We start from the raw sequence: 19982 nt of genomic DNA, 5'->3' as shown, positions 1-19982 counted from the left end.
GAAGAGTAAAACAATCATGAACACAAGGAATGGAAGATCCTGAGGTTTAAACCCTTCCTTCCCACAACAGCACGACTCATGCCCCCTAACCAGCCTAGCACTGAGACTTCAGCATGGGAAGGGGGGTGCCTGCAGAGGGAAGGGAGCTTCACTGAAGGAATGGGGGAGGAGGCATTGACTCTTCACCTGAAGAGAAGATGATTTAGGGGATCACAGGTGGAAGAGAGGGTGGGAGGGAGTTACACTTGCACTCTGCACCTTCAGTTGCAAGAACTATGCTGATGGAAGCAAAACGAACAGGAGGAGGTCGTTGCCACACAGCAGAGAGTGGAGGTGCTGCACAAATATCACTGAGATCAATGGGCGTCTGGAAGAGACCTACACTGGGGGTCCTTGCAGGCTGGAAACAGGATACTGGGTAGATGGCCCTCTAGTCTGGAACCACTTGGGCTGCTCTTATATTCATACAAATTTGCTCAAAGAAATGTTGCCTGTTAGTTTTGCAACAGCAGGCTTTACGGTTGTCACACATCATCCACCCCACCATCTCAGTTTGATCAAGTATCTTGACAGCTGCAGAAAGGCAGCACAAAAAGGGCATAAACTTATTGTGTACCCTAATTTGATAGCAATGCAGTCATGTGCCACCCTTGATCCAGATCAAGTACCAGGGGACAACTAGGCAGTTGTTACCGAAATCCAGAATAAAACTCCTTAACACCAATGTGACGTTAAGAAGCAGGCACTTCATTTATTACAGTGCTGGGGACACGGGGGATCGCTCCTCCAAAGGCGTGTCCGAACTATTATTAAAATCCATCAGTTTTTATACACTTTTCCTGCCAAATCATCATTACATAAGTTTCTTTACATAAAAATGCACACTATGCTCGCTCTTAAATTTAACCTTTATAATGATTGGTCCTTTGATTATATAACCTTATCAATATTCTTATTTAAAAACAATCATTGGTCAATTTCACTTAGCTCTACTGATTGGAATCCTCGATACTCAAATCAAGGTAGGAAAGGTAAAGGGTGTTTCCAAGCAGCGTAACTGGTGTCCATGATGGTTTCCTTAGCTTCTTGTCCTTGCTCTTTGAAGCTTAACACAGTTTCAATCACAGGTGGTCAGTTCCAATATTGTTCTCATCTAACATACAGAAACATCTAGTCAGGAGAGCAAAGAACTACAAAACTTACGAGTAATTACTAGTTAATCACTTGAGTACACTTTACAATTACCTCTATTGTTTCAATCATAATGTTAGTTTCCAAATACAAAATTCAATAGAAAATATATGAGGTTTCTGTGGTAATACCTAACATGATTCATTGCACCTAACACAATTTCCTATGGTTACAATTTTAACTTGTAAGTGCAAACCTGATTTTTCCTTGTACTGTGACACAGTGACCTGGCATCACTACTGGTATGACTGTAGGCTCATGAAGGCTTGAAACATTCCCGAGAGAAAATCTGTGCTGTGGGATCCTGACCTCACATGGCTGTGAGCAGCCACCTCAGCTGTGCCTCTCTCCTCTGCATTTGTTCCCAGCCCTCACTGGCAGCTCCTGCTCTGCTGAAGTCCAAGAGCTTCCTCCCAGGACCCTCCCTGCGGATCTCACATGGAGCACGGGTGGGCTGGCAGCTCTACAGCGATGCAGTGGACACTGCTGTGTACACCGTGATGCCTCAAGGTCACTGCAGCTCTCGCCCTTGTGACAGGGAGACGGCAGGAAGCAAATGGTGAGGGTGTGGAGGGGAACCGCACAAGTGATCCTCCTTGTAATGAACGGGTTAACTTTGTTCATGAAATCGCACATGGGGGTAGAGACATTCTCCACAATTACCCCTAAAAGTCTTACTGCTAATCTTGACCTTTGGTCCATGTATTTTAGATAAAAGTTGTAGCCCTTGTTCAAAGCAGAATAGAATCAATTCGGCTAATGATGTTAAAACAACAATATGATAATTTACTTACATACTAATCGGGAAGGGGGAAGACACACATTGTAATTAAACGAATGCTTTGTGTAAAAAAAAAACCAAACAAGAAAAGCAGGGCTTGCTTAAATGTTGCATAAAAATCACGAGGAAAAATAACAAATATAACTTACTAGATAAGGAAGAGAAAGACAACAGCTATAATTTACTAGATAAGGGGATTAACTCTACCACGACTACATATCTCCACAACAAAAGACATTCTACATCAAAAAGACACTTCCCCTTGAGAAGATGCACCGAATCCGCCCAATAATGAACCTACACAAACAAAGAAAAAAAAAAAAGAGAGAAACAAGACAAGGTGAAGATTGACAAGGGAGGGGTGCATAAACTGTATAAAAGGAATGTAACTATAACAGAAAGTTGCGAGCTTTTGGCGGAGCACTGCCTCCCCGGCCGCCCAGCGCTGTTTTGCTCTTTTATCGCTTGCTAATAAATTCGACCTTTTTTATTCACTACAAATTGGCTCCTCCAATTTGTCACAAACGTCTATAACACTCCTGACAGCTGCTGGGGGAGAAACAAAGCTGTGGGCAGAAGCAAAACTCTGTGTTTTGGCAATGTGTCTTCCAACGACAGGAAGAAACCCTGCACTAGAAGGTCCTGGGTGCATGCTGTGCTGCAAAGGGCATTTTTGAGGGGCCTGTGGTGAAACCTAAAGCCGCTGTCCTGCAGGTACAGATGCCGCAACCGGTGAGTAAGGGCAGGGCAGAGCAGGAGGCGACACTGGAAAAGCACTGGAAAGCTCACCTCGGCTCAAGCCTGCACAAGAAGGCTTTTCTCTTTCATTGAATCTTTTTTTTTTTCTTAGTCTGATTTTAAATGGCATAATTCCTCCCGCAAAAGCATGAAAAAGGAATCACTTCCTGCAGACACATGAAATGCTAGGAGGGTTTTGATGATGTATTTCTAAGCCTCGTGAAGACCTTTAGGCCAGCTCAGACCGCGTGACGCATAAACTTCACAGAGCAGATGCGGGGTAGACACTAGTTCAGATTTTTTTCCTGAAAGCTATTTGGTCATACACAACATAAAGACACCAGGCGGGGCTCCGCCCCACAGCCCCTGAGACCACCCCTCCCCGAAACCCAGGGTTGACGCCCGCCGGGCCCTGCTCTATCCTTAGCACCCGCCAGACGAGGAGTCGGGCAGATCATAGCACCCGGGCATCCCGCGAAGTAAGCGGGCCACCTGGGGACGACCTGTACCCGCGCAAAAATTCCTCTCACATGTGTAGTGAGGACCCGGGCGTCACCCCGGGTCGTTATTTTCCTTACTCATAAGTTTAAGGCATAGCCCAATTGTCCTCGCCCCGCGAGGAGAATCCTCAGCGTTAGCTGCTGCGGTCAGGGCGAGCGGCTCCCCACGCCGCTCACACTAGTTTTCCGTTGCCCTGACCGCTCTGCCCCGTCTCCCTCCCCTTCTTGCCGCGTAACGGCTTCCACGGGCCGAATCGGTACGGGACATACCAGGGACCGTATGTAAATGAGGTGCGCGGGAGCCGCTGGGGGTTGTGGGACGCCCTCCCCGCGCGCGCACTCGGGCGGGACCGGGGGAACGGACTGCCTTACTTCTGGAGGCGGGGCGAGGAGCGGAAGCACTATGATGTCATGTCCGGGTCTCGCTCGCTGCGTCTTATCGTTGGGCCCCGCGACAAGATGGCGGACCTCTCTCTGGACGAGCTCATACGGAAACGCGGCGTGACGGTGAAAGGGAGGTAAGCGGTCGGGAGAGCAGCGCGCCGGGCCCAGCGGCCTCCGGTGGTTCCTCTGGTCTCCCTCCTGGTCGCTCCGCTCCGGAGGCTGTGGGCCGCAGCCTGCCTCAGCGCGGCCCGGCCCTATTCCCCGCTCTCGCCTTCCCATTGGCTTAGGCGTTGCTCTGCGGGGCCGCGCCTTTGATGCAGATTGGCGGTGGTGGCCGTCGCTCAGGGCTAGGGCTGGGGTGGGGGTCTGTGCCCCCGCCTCACCCCCCTGTGCCTGGCTTTGCCCCATGGGCTCTGACCCCGGCAGGGCAGGCCGACCCACCGCCTATCCACTTCTCTTCTCGGGCCCTTCTCGTTTCTCCCGAGATTCCTGGCACAGCCCATCGCTTCGCTAGTGCCTCTGACCTGCGCCTTCCCCGATACCTCCTGCTTCTCCCCGCCGATTAACCCAGTGGTGCTCCCCAAGCCGGGATCAGCAGGGCCTGGGCGCCTCCGGGCTGCCCTCTGTCTGCAGCAGGAGCTGCTGCTGGGCTGCAGCTCTTCGTCAGGCAGTGGCCTGGGGGTGCCCCGTCCCCCCGCAGCTCCCAGAAGCGGTGGGTTGATGAGCGGCACGGTGTATTGTGGGATAGCCGTGGGAGGTGTATTTGTGCCACGGGGAGCCGTAACTGTAGCAAAGCTGATCGGGATCCGCACAGGCGAGGCTTCAGGCTGCAGTGGCTTCATCAAAATTGCTGCCTGGCCCTTTGTAGCATCGTTAAGGATACCCGGGCAGATTGTTTGAAACCCTCGTAGGGATGTGGAGTGTGTTACATATTAGCTACAAGACTGGTTACTTTCTTTGTAGGGCAGATGTCTGCAGTGTAAGCTGGGCTATTTACTCTAGTGCAGCTGTTGGCAGTTCTTATGTGGCTTCTCCTTTGGTACCTTTTCATCTTCCCTTTTGCCGTAGTCTCTTGATGCTTCTGAAGATCTTGTCCGTGAATTTCTCCCCATCTGTGTTAGCTAAGTGGGCTCCTTTTTGTTGTTGTTGTTTTGTTGTTGTTGTTTTTTATTTAATGGTCGTTGGGGGATTGTAGGTTTTAATTCTGAATGTCTGCACTTGTATGTCTAGAGTAGTATTTCAAAAATTATCTGATAATGTATGCTAGCAAAACACTGAAACGTATATTTAAATCCTAGTCTAGACAAGGCCTTGGCTTTGTGCTTTCATTCATATTATCCTGCATATTTGGAACAGTCTTGTGCTGCTTAATATGGCAAGCACCTCCTTTCTCCTTTTTCAAATCCTTTCTTAACTTTCTTTTCTTCCAGGAATTCTTCCTGCTTTCATTTGCTGAACAGTAATCACTCTGCAGCACTGTAAGAATTTATGTGCCTTGCATTTCTCTGTCATGTTTAGCTCACTTTATAAAATTTTTGAGGTAGCTAACTTGACTCTGTGAAAGTTGGATAAACTGAATAAACTTAAATCATTATATCCATGCTGTTCAGTAGTCTAGATGAAATAACAGAAAAATCTTCACCTGTAAAATGTACTAATCCACAAAGTATTCAAGCCAGAACTTGGAGTTCTGGAAAGTGGATTAGATGTTTGAGATCCCCTTTTATTTTAGATGGCACAAAATGCCTAAACAGTCTGCAGAAAAGAGTTGCTTATAGGATAAACACAAGTCTTCAGAGACGGTGTAAACTTCAGTACAAAGTTTCCTAACCGATTTCATTAGTTTGTGTCATTAACAGCTTTAATTCTGGCTTAAATGCTGATACATGTATTTCTGGTTTTACTTTGACCTCTTTTATGCTTATTAAAAAGAACCACTCATTAAGCCCTTTGCAGCACTCTAACTGAAAGCTTTCAAAGTAGCTAAATTAATGCTTTTTTAAATTGCAAGGGAAGTCTTGTTATGTGGCTGTTGCTTTATGAGTACTGTTAGTCTTTTGTATTATTCTGGATATGTTTTAATAAATGGTCTTAATAATACTCCTGTTTCTTCTAGCTAGTGTGCTTCAGTTGTATGAGAGAGCAGCCATAGGATCCTTAGCTAGGTAACAAAATTCTAGATATCTACATTTAGACTTTATACTGGACAATACATTTCAGAAAGCAGATGAACACTGTAGCCATCTGTAGCTTATTTTGAATTTTAAAAAGCGAACAGCAAGAGTATTTTTTCAGTACTTTGACTTTAAAATTTCTCTTACCACTTTGTCATCTTTAAAAAAAAAAAAAAAAAAAAAAAGAAACCCAATAGAAAAAAGAAAACCTTAAAAAATACTTAGAGGAGGAACGGTATTAAAAAATTAGACAAGCTGTTTCCTTTTAGGGGAGATTTTGAAAAAGTGAATCGGACCTGTAACAAAAAGCTAGTTTCAGCTTTCACTACATAATGGGCTGCTTCTTAGTAATACTTGTGTACAAGTATAAATGTTGTCCTTTCTGTCGGCTGTGATCTTTCTGTGCCCAGTATTGTAGTGATGATGTGCTTAAAAAGTAAAGGCCATGGAGCACAGCAGTTCTGTTAGTAGATTAAAGAAGAGGCAGTGATGTTAAAAAGTAATCTGACTGATAAGTATTCTTGCTGGTAGTTAATCAACTTTGAAACTGGTGGCTTTGAACTGAGATTGGTACTGGTGCTTGCACATCCTAAAATCCAAGCCTCTACACTCCCACAAATCTGAACTTGCTGCCCAGAATTCTTGAAATCACGTGTAGTTCCATGTTTCCTTTGTATCAAGACATATTATTTTATTACAGAAGATGCTCTGTCCTAAACCTAGAAAGTCTGTTTCTGTTCCTCTTTGTCTTCAAAGGTTTCCCCAATGTACCTAAGTTGTTGATGAATTTTGTTTAAATGTAGTATGTACTTAGCACAGCTGAAGTCAGACACTTTACTTAAGTTTGTAAATGTGAGCTTAAGGATGGATTTTAGAAATTGGTTCCTTAGCTCTTTATGTAGAAAGTAAAATCCAGCATAAAACAGCTTAGGAGCTCTACTGTTGTATTTGGACATCTAACCTGAATGGATTTCTGTGCAGTAATAATGAGCTTTTGTTTACAGCAACACCAATACTTTTGTTGATACTGTATCACATCTTATAATGCCTGAAACTTTTTTTCCTCCCCCTCCCTACCCCCCCAGGCTTAACACAAGGCCAGTGTTTGGCGGTGTAAGATCTCGCATTGGGATCCAGCAAAATCTTCTAAATAGATCATCACCAACTGTCAGCTTCCAGCGGACATTTGATGCCCGTCAGAAGATAGGACTCACTGATGCCCGACACAAACTGGGGGTTAAAGATGCCCGTGAAAAACTGGTTCAAAAGGACGCTCGGTTCAAAATCAAAGGGAAGGTGCAGGATGCTCGAGAGATGTTGAATTCCCGTAAGCAGCAAAGTGTTGCTGCCGAAAAGGTGACCAAAGTGGTGGATGCCAGAGAGAAGATCAGCTTAAAAAGGAGCGCTCCAGCTGCTGTTAGCCCAGCTATGGCGACAGTAAATCCAGCCATGAAAATCACCAAAACTATCCAAGTAGGTCAAGCAAACCACCTCTGAGTCCCTCAGTTGTTCTACAGCAGTCCAGTAGAAATGATAATACATGACTATGTTCACATGTTTACAATAGAAGCGATTGTGATTCAGTTCAGTCCAGCCTGTAGGGCAGGAGATGGAGCCTTTTGGGTGTCCTTGCAGCTGCTTGGGACTTTTTGTAGAATCACAGCTTTCATTTAAATTTTCGCTTGAATTTTGGGCCCAATAAAGACTAAAGCAGCACTCCTGTCTGTCAACATTATAGTTGTCTCAAATGGTTAAGTAGTCTCTTTCACATCTAAATACAAAGAAAACATATGCATTTTTTTCATTCTTACACCACCCCTCTTTGCAAGTCTGATGTTGTGGATTGTCCTGTCTAGATAACTGGTTTATCCTAGTGGTGGGGTAACAGTTTAGAATATATGGCTATGTTAGTATCTAAGAATATCTAAAATTCAATGAGCCCATCTACAGTTTCTCCGTTTCTACTTGTCTGGTTTTCAGGAAAGCCCTGGCTTCCAGGGAGTTGTGCGATTACATGATGCATTCTTGCTGAGGCTCAAGATTTATTTCAATTGCAATGTAATTAGTTGGTCACCCTAACATGCTGATTTCCTATGACGATTTCCTAATTTCACTTTGCTGTGTGCACAGTAACTTGATTCTTAGCAAATTTCTCAGAGGAACAACTACTATTGAACCATGTGTGTTAGGTCCAGTGGATAGAGTCAGAAGTTTCCAGATTGTCAGGATTGTTGTTCGAGGAGTGGCTTTGTTGCTCGTCTCTACAAACATGTAACTGAAGTTCCTAGCCTACCTATTTCATTTTCCTCCTCCCAAAGATAAACAGTGTGCTTACACATAACCCAGAAAATCTCTTATTCTCATCAGTTTGAAAGCCTAGATGAGTCTGCTTTCTATTCACCTGTGGGTTTTGCTCAAGACTATCAAACATGTTTCTTTTGTAAATTAGCCTAGGAAATTACTCTGCAGGTTTATTGCCAGGCTGACCTAAGAAAGAGAAAGGACTCTTGGTGGCAGTAAGAAAGGCTAATCGCAGAGCAACAGAGCAGTCTGTTCAGTAGTCTTTAATTAGCAGGATAATTAGTACTCATGCTGTCCTTCTAAGCCAAATCACCACTATCAGCCATTAGGCATTGAACATTTTCTACAAAGTTTCTAGAAGTTAAAGTAGTTTCCAGAGACTTGGTGCAGTAGCAATTTACTCTGACCTTTTTTTTTTATGACTTGGTTTGACCTATAGTCCTTTCTGTTTGTTAGACAACATAGTGCAAGAAAAAATATTGCAAATATAATGGTGATTAAGACTGTAGGCAAAACCATGCCCGTGAGCAATTATCTAATTATTTTTTAAAAGATTTACAGCAGAATTCCAAATTGCCCTCCTCTCTTCCCAAATGTGAGAGCAGAATCAAGCTAAAGTATCTTGATCTGAGATGCAGCACACAGCCTTAATGTCCTGTACTGTGGTCTTTTTTCTCATAAAGGAAGGAAAAAAGTCTTTGAAATCCAAAGAATTTCCATAGCTCTGCTGGTGTTTCTGTAGGACAGATACCCTTGTTTCCAAATTGATTAGCAAATTGAAACATGATGGTGCTATAGTGTAAGTTACAGTCTAGAGAAAATGCAAATCTGAAGATTTTACTGCCTGTATGAAGTATTTTTGTAAGAAGACCCATCCGTTCTGTAGTGGACAGCTTCCAGCTTTTTCAAAAACCCAAAGGGCATTTTTGAGGGAGTTGCTGCTTGATTTCTGTTGTTGATTAGTACAGCTGTATTCCCTGACCACTTCTGTTATGATTTCCTGGTTTCAGGGGATAACGAGCTGCTACCATGTGCATCATTTTATTCCACTACAGCTTATTCCAGCTCTAGTGTGAAGGAACAGTATATACTTCTCCTTTGAAATGGAACTGAACTAAATTGTGTTGTGTCCCAACTTGTTGAGTTTGATGGAAATAGGTATCTTTGGTTCCCTGTAGCATGAAAGAAGAGAAGCTTGCTTACTGATTTACCCCATTCATGGTTTCATATTGGCAGAAATGTAGATCTAGTCAGTGCTGGAGTTAAGTCCTGTTCCTACTGATCTTGGACTAAAACTGAAGTAATCTGAATCGGTTTCTCTGCGTGGCCTTAGGTTTTAATTTCTTTGATTAAGTGAAGCCATCTCATACTTAACATATTACAGGAAACATAGACATTGTCAAATAGCATATTGTGGTAACATATTTCAAGAGCAGGAGAGCGAGTTTCATTTAAGTGGTCTCAGGGTATCAACTAACAGCTCTGATTTTCTGAAATGGGGGTCTGGTGCACTGTAGCATTTAATGGTTTGGTTCTTTCTCTCTAACTGTAGCAGAAGGCTGCAGTTCCTGGACAGTCTCATCCAGCAGGAATGAGGATCAATGTCGTGAACAACCATACACACAAACAGGTGTGTGCCTGCTCTGTGCTCTTTGTTTGTTACCTTTGGGGGGGAAGGAAGGTGTCCATAAACATTGGTAGGTGCAAAGAAAACTTTAAGTAGGAAAGAAAAGTGTTTGGAAGTTCTCTAACAGCTTAGCTCCATATTCTTGCGTGGTTAAGATATTTAGATAATTAAGATGGTAATTGAAGTTTTCATTTAGTCTAACTGATCTCAATTCTTTCTGTGTTATATGAATGCAAAGTAGGTATGCCCAGTTTTTATCTGTATGTGCTAATGTTTTTTTTCTCCTAGAAACTGTGACCTTTAGGTCTGATGTCTTTCTGTAAATTTCTCAGTGACACCACATCAGATCAAGTTGGTGGTTGTTTTGATTCACTATCCTGCCAGCCTCTTCAGAGAATGGATATGATTGTACATGGTCAAATGTTCTACAGTGAGGTGGGAGAGGGTACAACCTTCCTGTGAAATCCCAGCTGTGGGTCCCTGCTGGAAACCTGATAGTGAATGATGTTAAATGGTATTCTGATGTGCTTTCAATGTTGCCGTGTCTCTTATCAAGCAGGCTTTGAGGAAAACCCTAGAATTCATGCTGTTTCTTCTGGGACCAATTTTAAAGGCCTTTGTCACAGCCCCCAGCCATTCAGCCACCTTACCACCCTGGGTGCTTTCAGAGAGGAACTACATGTTTTTATTACTTATTTTTTTTTGTGTGTGTGTGTGTGTGTATACATAAAGCATTACATGAAGTATTGGAAAACTGACGTTCACAATATGTCCTGGGGTTTTTTTGGCCTCAATTGTGGTAACTTTAGCAATTTGTGTATGTTACCTCTACATTGACCTGCTGCCCTCACCTATCCCAGATGCTGTCACTTAAGGAAGTGTCTTCATTATTCTGACCTCATCACTGTAAGCCTTGCTTCCATTTCATTTGTCTCAAGTCCATTGTCCTGATGGCTAGTGGTTTTCCCATTTTTTTCCTTTTCTGCACAATTCTCCTCTGTTCTAATATCCCTTTTGTTTTTTTCCTTCATAGCATTTCCTTCATTTCTGTGACTGGAACAACTGTCCTGTTTGCAAACCAGAATCTTGCTGACTGTGAAAACTCACTTATTTTGCAAGCTCTCGTCGCTAATCCCTCATTTTTCTTTACCTTTCTACTGAATTAATGGGAAGCTGTTTTGAGTTGTGATTTATGTTCTGGGCAGTGCCAGATGTGTATAGACTTTTTCTTAGCATTATTTAGAGTCTATGAAAAAAAACTTTTGTAGAAGTCCACCTCAGTATTTTAAGGCAGGGCTATGAGTGTTAAGTTGAACTGGCAAATTAATTATTCATTCAGTAAACCTCCTAGTGCAGTGTTTTCTAGTGCCAGACGGATATGTGCTGTGCCGAAGAGAGCAGGCTATTCAAAAGGAACGTTTGGTTCAGATGTATTTGGCAAGCTTAATTTAAAAAAAAAAAAATCATAAAAAAAATCTTCAACTTTAAAGGTAGCAGGGTGCTAAAAAGTCAGACACTGAGACTTTATTCCATTAATGTGGTTTCATCAGTCCTGATGAGGTCTAGGGATTAGAGAAATCTGTGTGGTTTCAGTACACCCAGGGAAACAGCTTTACCATGGCATTTCTAGAAAAGAAGTTTGATAGTTTTTATGCTGATGTTTTGAAATGGACTTGCATACCTTCAGCTCTGTGTCCCCAAGCTGCAAGGACAGGCGTAAAGTCCAATGTAGTCATTTTCATTACCTGAAGAAGGCTGAAGACAGGAGAAAACTACTTATTTTGGAAATGATGTCTAGATTAAATCTACCTGGTTGTAAACTATTACCTTGCTTCTCTTCAGGGTCTGTATGACATGGAAGATGACGATGAAAGTGTCTCTCCCCTTACTAGCAAACAGATGAAAATCACCACCACAAACAGTTTCTTGCACAATGCGGTAAGGGATTATCTGAACAGTCCCCACCGTGCTATGCTCATGTTGGGTAGACACACGGGCTGTGGCTTTACAGGGCTTATGTTCTTTTGAAGTATGTAAACAATGCTTTCTCCTGAAATGTTTGCTTCCCACCCTTCCCTTTGTGCCAATGCTTCTAGTATTATTTTTGGGACACAGTTCTTTTAGGCTAACTGTGGTTTTATAGGCCTTTTGCAGCCAGAATTTGTGCTTTCTCCCTTGCTGGCAGGTTGCTGCATGTTAGCTCTTGGACTTTCTTCTTGTTGGGAAGCTTCTTTGAACCTATCCTGTTATTGTTTGAGCAAGCAAGGAAGGGAAGCTTTCTGCTCTTTCTAGAGACTGGACATCAAAGCAGGAAATCTCTTGCCGTGCAAAATCTTAATTCACAGCTTGTTGGGCAGTACTCATGCTCTGGAGAAGATGGAGTTTCAACACAGACAAATGCAAGGTCCTGCTCTTGGGATGGGATAACCCTCTGCAACTTAAGCTGGCTAAAAAGCAGCTTTGTAGGAAAGAGCCTGGGGGTCCTGCTGAGCGATATACTGAGTTAGCAGTGCATCCTTCCAGCAACGAAGGCCAATTGTAGATTGTATGTTAGTAAGATCATAGCCAGCAAATCAAAGAATATAAGTATTCCCATCTGTTTGGCATTTTGAGAATGCACCTGGAATTCTGTGCCTATTTTGGGGCTCTGTGATACAAGAAAGACACTGACAGACTGCAACCAGTACAACAGAGTGGTCAGAGGGGTGCAGCGCATGATATGTGAGGAGAGGATGAGAGAGCAGTCAGTGTCTTTTAAGACTGAGAAGAGAAGGCTGTAGTGAGATCTGTCCACTCTTACTGCCTAATACGTGGTCATAGAAAAGGCAAGAACAGGTCCATTTCAGGAGTAAACCAGGAGAAGATGTACCAACAAATGTGTTGCAGCAAAAGAAATTCTAGTTGGATGGAAGGGGCAGGGGGTGGAAGTTGTGCAATTCTCAGGGTATTGATCAGCATCTGGCACAGGGACCCAGAGAGGCTGTGAAATCACCATTCTCAGATATTCAGAGTTTAACTGAATAAGGCCCTGAGCCAACCTCACACATCTTTGAAGTTAACCCTGTTTCAGACATGGGGACTGGACATAGGTTAGCTCTAAATTATTCTGTGGTTCTGAAAAAAGCAAATGCATGTCGTTTTACCATCACATAGGCAGTCTAATACAATGATTATCCCATGGGTTTTTTTTCTTATGTGGGTATTCAGAATGGAGCTCCTGGCCATTTGTGATCCTTAAAAACACCCTTATGTGTTTGTTGTTGTTGTTTGGTTTTTTTAGTAGTAAACGTGTTATCTCTTGTTCATGGCAGCTACCGAGCACAATTTTCAGTCTGACTTTTAAACTTGGGTAGTTCCAACTAGAAAGGTTACACTGCATGTCTTTCTGTCCCCTAGCTTTGTGTTTCTGAAGAAGTACTGCTGTTTATACTAGGGCAGCTCAATCTTATTGTTAATGAGCAATCTTTGTGAACACTTTGTAAAGTACTTGAAAATCTTTGGATAAAAGGAGCTTTTTAAATTCAAATCACACTGGTGAAGTTCATTTAAGAAGAATATGAAACTAAAAAGTCCTTGTTAGTGAGGGAAGTGCTCTTTTGGGATAAAAGTATCTTTTTATGTTTATGCCCAGAAACCTTAGTTGATTTTTGTCTCAAAGCTGGAAGTCTCCAGCACTGTAGTGGTTTTGACACTGGGAAGGACATGCAGTTCTTAGTGCATGCTAGTAATACTCTTCTGTTGTTGGTGCTTGAAAAGAGGGATGATTTTTGTAGCCTGCAGCTCTTGAAGATACTTTTTTCTTTCTTCCTGTAGACTGGGCTGAGTGGCAATAAATTCTCTCTGTCCAAGACTGTTCCCCTGACTAAAGTGGTCCAGAACGATACATACACAGCTCCACCTGCACCTCCCTCTCCTATGCGGACAAAGGCCTTGACAAACATGTCCCGGACCTTAGTGACAAAGGAGGAGCCTCCAAAAGAACCGGCATCTGTTGAGGTGAGCTTAGGGAAGTGGCAGATGCTTTTTATAAAAAGTCTCTGAAACATCTGAAACTTGCTATTCGTTGGTCATGTGAGCAGCTCCTTTCTGCCTGCCCTCCACCATTATTTCTGGGACTCCATCAAGCTTATTCTGATAACTGCAACTCATGTCCCAAGAATTTGAAATCTGTCTAAACATCCTTTTCTTCAGAGTTTATTGAGAGACTGGGAATTCTCAGCTAGTGCATCTTGCTTCTCTCAACTTTTCTCTCTAGCATGTGAGCACAAGGTCCACATGTTACAGGGAGGTGGCAGTTGTTGTTTGGACACTCCTTGGTGGCTTCCATGTCCCTAGGAATAGTGTTTTAACACTACTAGATATGTTATCTTTTGTTTGTTCCTGTTAGCAAGGAGAATAACAGGATTCTTCCAAATAGAGCTTCTTGCTGTACATACACGACCTCTCAGGCAATTTGTAGACAACCTGCTGGAATTGCTTTGCCAAACTGCCTGATGTTGGGTACAGGTAACCCACCAGGTGTTCCCAGGCATGTTGAGTTCAGCATGCTCTTGAGGGGCTGGAGCCATATTTTGTGGTTTGCTGGCTGGTGTAGAGCGCAGCAGAGACAGGTGCTTAAAAATGTGGACATGACTAGAGAGTACTGTGTATGTATGTGGATTAAGTTAGTGTTATACTTGGGAATGAAAGAGAAAAGTTACTTCAGAGAAATTAGCATGGAAAAGGGGCTCCTTTTCACCATCAGATGAGCTGGGCTTTTGTAAGCATTGATACTTCCCATTATTAGCTGTAGCTCTCTCTCCTTTGTGTGTGTACAGACTTTCCCAGACACCCCTTTAGTGACTTTTTTCTTAATGCTTTCTCTGCTGTGCCATCTTGCCTGCTGCATTTCTGACCTTTTTTGTGATGCATTTGTTTGTGTTGGCAGCTGGTGTTCAGTCCTTTGGAAGGCACAAAGATGACTGTAAACAATCTGCATCCTCGAGTCACAGAGGAAGACATTGTTGTGAGTGTTGCTTACTGCCAAACTGTGGATGAGTGACACTTCCTTCCCTTATCCTATCTCTTTTGATAAATCAGTTGATCGATGGTGAATGCAATGAAGAGGGGTATGACATGGGTTTGCTTTCCTATCAAAAACTTTGAGGGTTCCTGATTGTTTTGGGTTTTGTTTGCTTTTTTAAAAAAAGCATATGCTTAAGAAGATGGGACAAAATCCCATTTCTAGGGTATACTGAGATACCTGACATCACTTAGAAGAGTTCATGCCAAGTAATGCTTGGTGTTCTCCTTGAACTTATGCCCCTATCCAAATTATCTAGGTGCTTCCATTCTCAGCAGGCTGAGAATGAGCCTGGGCTTCATGTGTGACAAATGTATAGAGTACTGGCCTTGAACTTTGCTGCTTGTGCAACCTGTATTACTAATGCCAAGTACTCATACCATAGCAAACACAGCAAGACAAGTGTCAAGAGTCTGCCATGTGTTTACTAAGCAGGATGGATGGTGCAATTAGGAAACTAAACCTTTCTCACTCGGTGTCTTTGCTTGAAGTGGTACCTTTTAATGTGACCATGGTTATGAAAAACTCTCTGCCCTCAGGAGCTATTCTGTGTGTGTGGTGCTCTGAAGCGAGCCCGGCTGGTGCACCCTGGAGTGGCCGAGGTAGTGTTTGTGAAGAAAGAAGATGCTATCACAGCATATAAGAAATACAACAACAGGTGCTTAGATGGTAAGTTTGAGGTGAGAGTTGCATTTAGGATAGATAAATCAGTGATGACTTTTCCACCTCAGCAGAGGGTTTAAAAGCATCTCAGATGCTCATAAGCTACCAAAAGAGAGGAAATGCCAGAAAATCAGTTCAAGAGCTAGACAACGTAATACGCTCCTATGTAACTAGCTGAATATATGCACAGTTTAAGTGAAACTTGGGGGGGGGCGGACAACCCAACATTTTCTTAGAAAGAGAATGCTCAAAGCTAGAGGCAGGGTCTGGTGAGTCTACTGGTTTAACTTTGAGATTAAATTTCTTTTGTTTCTAATCCAGTGCCAAGAGCTAGAAAGTCCTTAGGAAGGCTTTACCTGCTGATGGAATAGCTGTTTGCAAAGTACAAGTAAAACTAGTATTTGCAAAAGTCTCAAAGGCATAATCAGAAACATTTTGAATTGGATTTGTAAAACTATTAGTATCAGCTAATTTTTAATCTGGATCCACCTGCAACATTGTTATAGACTGAAATTAGCTGTTAATTTTTAGCTAGAAATAGATGATTTTTCTTTCTCTAGATGCATGACGTTACGAATGTCAGATGAGGAACAGACAGCTGAGAATGGGTGCTTCTCTTGTATCTCTGCTAAGGGTTTTGTACCTATATGTAACTTCTTAATTAGTTCTTCATATTGTACTGTTTCAGTGGCTCTTCTGTTGCTGTGATTTTGCAACAAAAGATGTATCAGCTGTTCTTTCTCATGTTTCCCTAGCATGTGGAACTCTATTGCTTGCACTGTTCTGTGATATTTCTGGGGTCTTACCTTGCCACAATTCTGGTAGAAGGACTCTTATTGTGCTTTTGTTTAGGTCAACCAATGAAATGCAATCTTCATATGAATGGGAATGTCATCACCTCAGACCAGCCTATATTGCTGTAAGTGTCCTTTGGGTGGGGGGAAGAACCAAATATGTTGGCAGGTTCTGTTTTTGAGGAGAACCTGAGGGAAGGGAAACTGTTGGCAAATTGTTGTCCCATGAATATTTTCCTTCTTTTCCTCTCTGTGGCGCTCTGTGTTGAGCTGAGTGCAATATAGCTTGACTCTATTGTGTTCCCAGGCCTGAGGTTCAAAATGAGTCTGAGATGAGGAAGTTTTCTTGTGAGGAAAGCATATTTAAAACCTTTACCTCTAATATTGGTAAGGGGGCAACACCGATAACAGTAAATGCAGACATAGTGTTAAATTTTATTTCATAATGAGAGGTTAAATACTACCTTTTTTTTGTTTTTTTTTTTTTAATCCTCCAGCCGATTGAGTGACACCCCTTCAGTGAAGAAGGAAGGGGAACCACGCCGGTCAAGTGCAAGTGCCGCCTCAAATCCCCCAGCTGAAGTGGACCCTGACACTATCTTGAAGGCACTCTTCAAATCCTCAGGGGTCTCTGCCTCTGTGCAGCCCACAGAATTCAAAATTAAACTCTGAGTAGGGGGAGCAAGCAGTGGACTGTAAAACTCAAATTTAAGTTGGGGAATGAGAAAAGTGCAGGAGTGCAGATGTTATTTGCATTTGCCTGCCTTGAAATTTTTTGTTTTCTATGATCGCTACTTTACTGTACAATAGTGTTTCCTCTTGTGTGTGTACTTTCTGTTTTCATAGTCGGAGTTTTCTTCCATGATTTTTTTCCAAAAGAATTAACCTCCCCCTTCTGCCACTAATGTATTACCAGGCATATACCATGTAACTCCCTCCTTTACTCCAAAGCCCCTAGTGGCCATTAAAAGTGCACATAGACTTTAAGGGAAGGAGTGGTGATCTCCTTCTCTTTTCTTCTGACTGACCTTTAACTAAAAGGTGCATACCCTTGATTATTAACAGGTGAGAATACCACATTGTTTCTGAAATTGCACTGCTGGGTACAAAGTCAGGTGTGGCTCCATGCAGGAAGCACCATCTTGCATCTTTGACTTCTATGCATTTGGTGGCATACTACTTCAGTCTGGCTGTTGGACATTTTTCTGCTCAGCAGCTGTGACAGAGAAGTGTGAAAAACTGAGCTTCCACTGTGTATACCAGCCAATGGAAGGCATCAGGCAAAAAGGACATAGGCACAAGTGCACCACCGATTGTGCTGTGGGAGGGATGCTTCAACTCTGGTAATGCAAAGAGGTAGGGGTCGGGGGGAAAGGCTCTGGCACTTGTGCAATGAATATATTAGCCACGTAGGGTCAGGCTCAGTTGCTCTCTTCTTTCTGGATTGAAAAATAAGAACCAGTCTTGTGCTCAGAGGTAGAGGAAATCCAAGTGTTTCACTCCCATCAGACTGTATTGCATCCTCCTGCTGATGCAGGGACGTTAATTTTTTTTTTTTACCTTCTAACTTACCCAGTCTATAAAAAGGGAGGAGCTGGGGCCTTTTTCAGATACCAGTACCTAGCAAGCAGTCTTCTCTTGTGCCTGAGAACTCACTTCTTTTGAGAGAGGTCATTTGGGCAATGTTTGGCTGCTGTGCGGCCATGCTGCTTGCATGTGTAGATTTGGATGATGATTGTTGTGTTTTGTGGCTTCAGGGAGAGGTTTTGGAGAGGAGAGTAGTTAGCACTCGGTAAGGAATGCAGAGGAGTGTTAAGTCCCATGCAGAGCAGCAAGGATGTGCCTTGGGCCAGTGAGCATCTGCAACAAGCCACAAGCCACTAGGTGGCACTTTTAATACTCTTATGTTCGTAAAGCGTTATTGCCATGAGTATTTGAAGTCCCAGTAGCTCCATTCGTTTGTATTTGTTCAGATTGAATTGCAAGAGAGAAAGCTAAGAGCCACTTCCAGACTCTGGCTGGGGTTTGAACTTGATCTTTCTAACTGGGAGACTAACCTAATCCATACTGTTCAGCTCTGCTGAACTTGAATGAACTCTATAACCATTGTAGGTCCAGATTTCATTTCTTGGTCAACCCTGTGTTTCTTTTGTTTTCTTGTTCTGTATTAACTCTTTGCTCTATCTAGCTCGTGCAGACCATTCCTCTATCTCACTGTATCCTTTTTAGCCATGAAAATAACTGAGGACTTGGCAGGACTTGTTTTCTGGAGTACTGTCTTTGGTTTGGAAGCCAACATCACCGTTATTGGTAGAGTGCTTCACATGAACAGCAGATGTTTGTAGGGGAAGAGACCCAAGACAGCTATTGTTGTCCTTTTTTTAGATTGCCCATCAAACACCTGTGTTTTATTAAAAAAAAAAAAATGGGGGGGGAGGGGGAGGAAATATTAAGGGTTGGAGAAGATAATGTATTATCTGTTTCTGAATAAACGTTTGTTATACAGAGTGGATTCTAAGCCTTTGTAGATACTGTGAAGCAACTAAAGATAGGTGCAGTTGTTCCAAACATCGAATCAAGCATGGTTTTTAGAAGAATATAGAAACTTCAAAACTGAGTATATGGATGAGGAGAGAATTGATGCTTTTAAGCCTTTTAATCATCAAAATTAGAAGCTGATTCTTGCTACTAAGTGGGAGCAGTGTGTGTCCCCACCTAGTTTCAATTCTGTTGTCAGGCAGTTATTGACAGCCTAGTAATTTGAAAAGTACTTTAAAAAAAAAAAAAAAAAACCCAAAACAAAACCACAGCTGTGAAATCAGGGTACCTGTTCTAGGTGAAGTAGGGTACTTATCAGCTAGATAGAAGGCTGTGGACATATGAAGACACATGTATTGTGAGTGCATATCTGGTCTCTTTTGAAAGAATGGGGAGATTCAAGCTTTTTTTTAATATATTCATGTCCACTCCAAAAGCCAAATAGCAAGATGCACTTTAACTCACTGTTAAATTGTGCATTGTGTTTAGGTTATCTGTGAGAAATTATGATTACGTTAACATACTTTCTTGGAAGAACTGCTCTGTTCCTAGCTCCATGATCTATGGCAGTATATTATTATTTTTTTTTAAATCTGTGAAGTCAATGATCGTCTAAACACCACTCAATGATCTGTCTTGCTCTTCCTGTTCTCAGTCAGCTCTCTAAAGTTATCTTAGTCTTCTCATACTTCATAGTGTGCCTTCTTTCCTTGGGCACTGAAAGAAGACTAACCAGTTATTCCAAGTCCTTTTCAAGTAGTTCACCGTGCAGCTCTCCGATTTCTCTTGGCTGTCCTGCAATTGTCATGCTAATCTTATTTGCATTCCACTGAGCTCACCTCACCTGCCACCTCGCATCTGTGCACATTTGCCCTCATGCAGCATGGTTATATTTTTGTTCAGTTTTTTGCTGGGCTGTTGGAGATTATAAACTTGCATATGAAACACTGATTGCTTGCACTAATTCAGCACTGCTGGCCGGGACAGGTGGTAGGTAATTTGTAATACTGTTTCTTTTTCCTTTGCTTTTTCCAAAACATGCTGACTTCTGAAGTGATGCCACAATTTGCAAGTTTGGCTGGTGTATTTTCATGGGTTTTGCATGTCCCATTTCTTCTGATAATGTTCATTAACTTGGATATTTGTTTGAGTCAACTCTCCATATAATTTCTTACTTTCACTGACCTTTTTTCACCTTGTATGTACATCTTGCTTCAGTATCTTTATTA

At 42.6% G+C, this 19982-nt stretch overlaps 1 protein-coding gene, 1 long non-coding RNA gene and 1 other non-coding gene across 4 annotated transcripts; 1 reads left to right on the top strand and 2 right to left on the bottom strand.

Annotated features, from left to right (window-relative positions):
• Positions 1-792: 792 nt before the first annotated feature.
• Positions 793-3584, bottom strand: LOC126047674 (uncharacterized). The gene is made up of 3 exons (XR_007508667.1): positions 3481-3584; positions 1388-2269; positions 793-1153 (listed from the first exon to the last, which is right to left on the bottom strand). It is a non-coding gene; the product is annotated as an uncharacterized LOC126047674 (long non-coding RNA).
• LOC126048129 (U12 minor spliceosomal RNA) lies at positions 3157-3305 on the bottom strand. Its single transcript, XR_007508797.1, has one exon. It is a non-coding gene; the product is annotated as a U12 minor spliceosomal RNA (small nuclear RNA).
• Positions 3585-3588: 4 nt separating the features above from the next.
• POLDIP3 (DNA polymerase delta interacting protein 3) lies at positions 3589-19661 on the top strand. Of its 2 annotated transcripts, none has more exons than XM_049821611.1 (9): positions 3589-3728; positions 6854-7241; positions 9622-9699; positions 11539-11634; positions 13510-13692; positions 14624-14701; positions 15298-15427; positions 16274-16340; positions 16713-19661. In XM_049821611.1, the coding sequence occupies exons 1-9, from the start codon at positions 3622-3624 to the stop codon at positions 16885-16887; spliced, it is 1302 nt and encodes a 433-aa protein (XP_049677568.1). In that variant the 5' UTR covers positions 3589-3621; the 3' UTR covers positions 16888-19661. The 2 variants fall into 2 exon arrangements, with proteins under 2 accessions (XP_049677568.1, XP_049677569.1); XM_049821612.1 differs by having other exon boundaries at positions 3615-3728; positions 9625-9699.
• Positions 19662-19982: the final 321 nt, after the last annotated feature.

This window comes from Accipiter gentilis, chromosome 18 (genome assembly GCF_929443795.1).
Source record: "Accipiter gentilis chromosome 18, bAccGen1.1, whole genome shotgun sequence".
Taxonomy (NCBI): domain Eukaryota; kingdom Metazoa; phylum Chordata; class Aves; order Accipitriformes; family Accipitridae; genus Astur; species Astur gentilis.
This window is presented reverse-complemented; position numbering and strand designations above follow the sequence as displayed.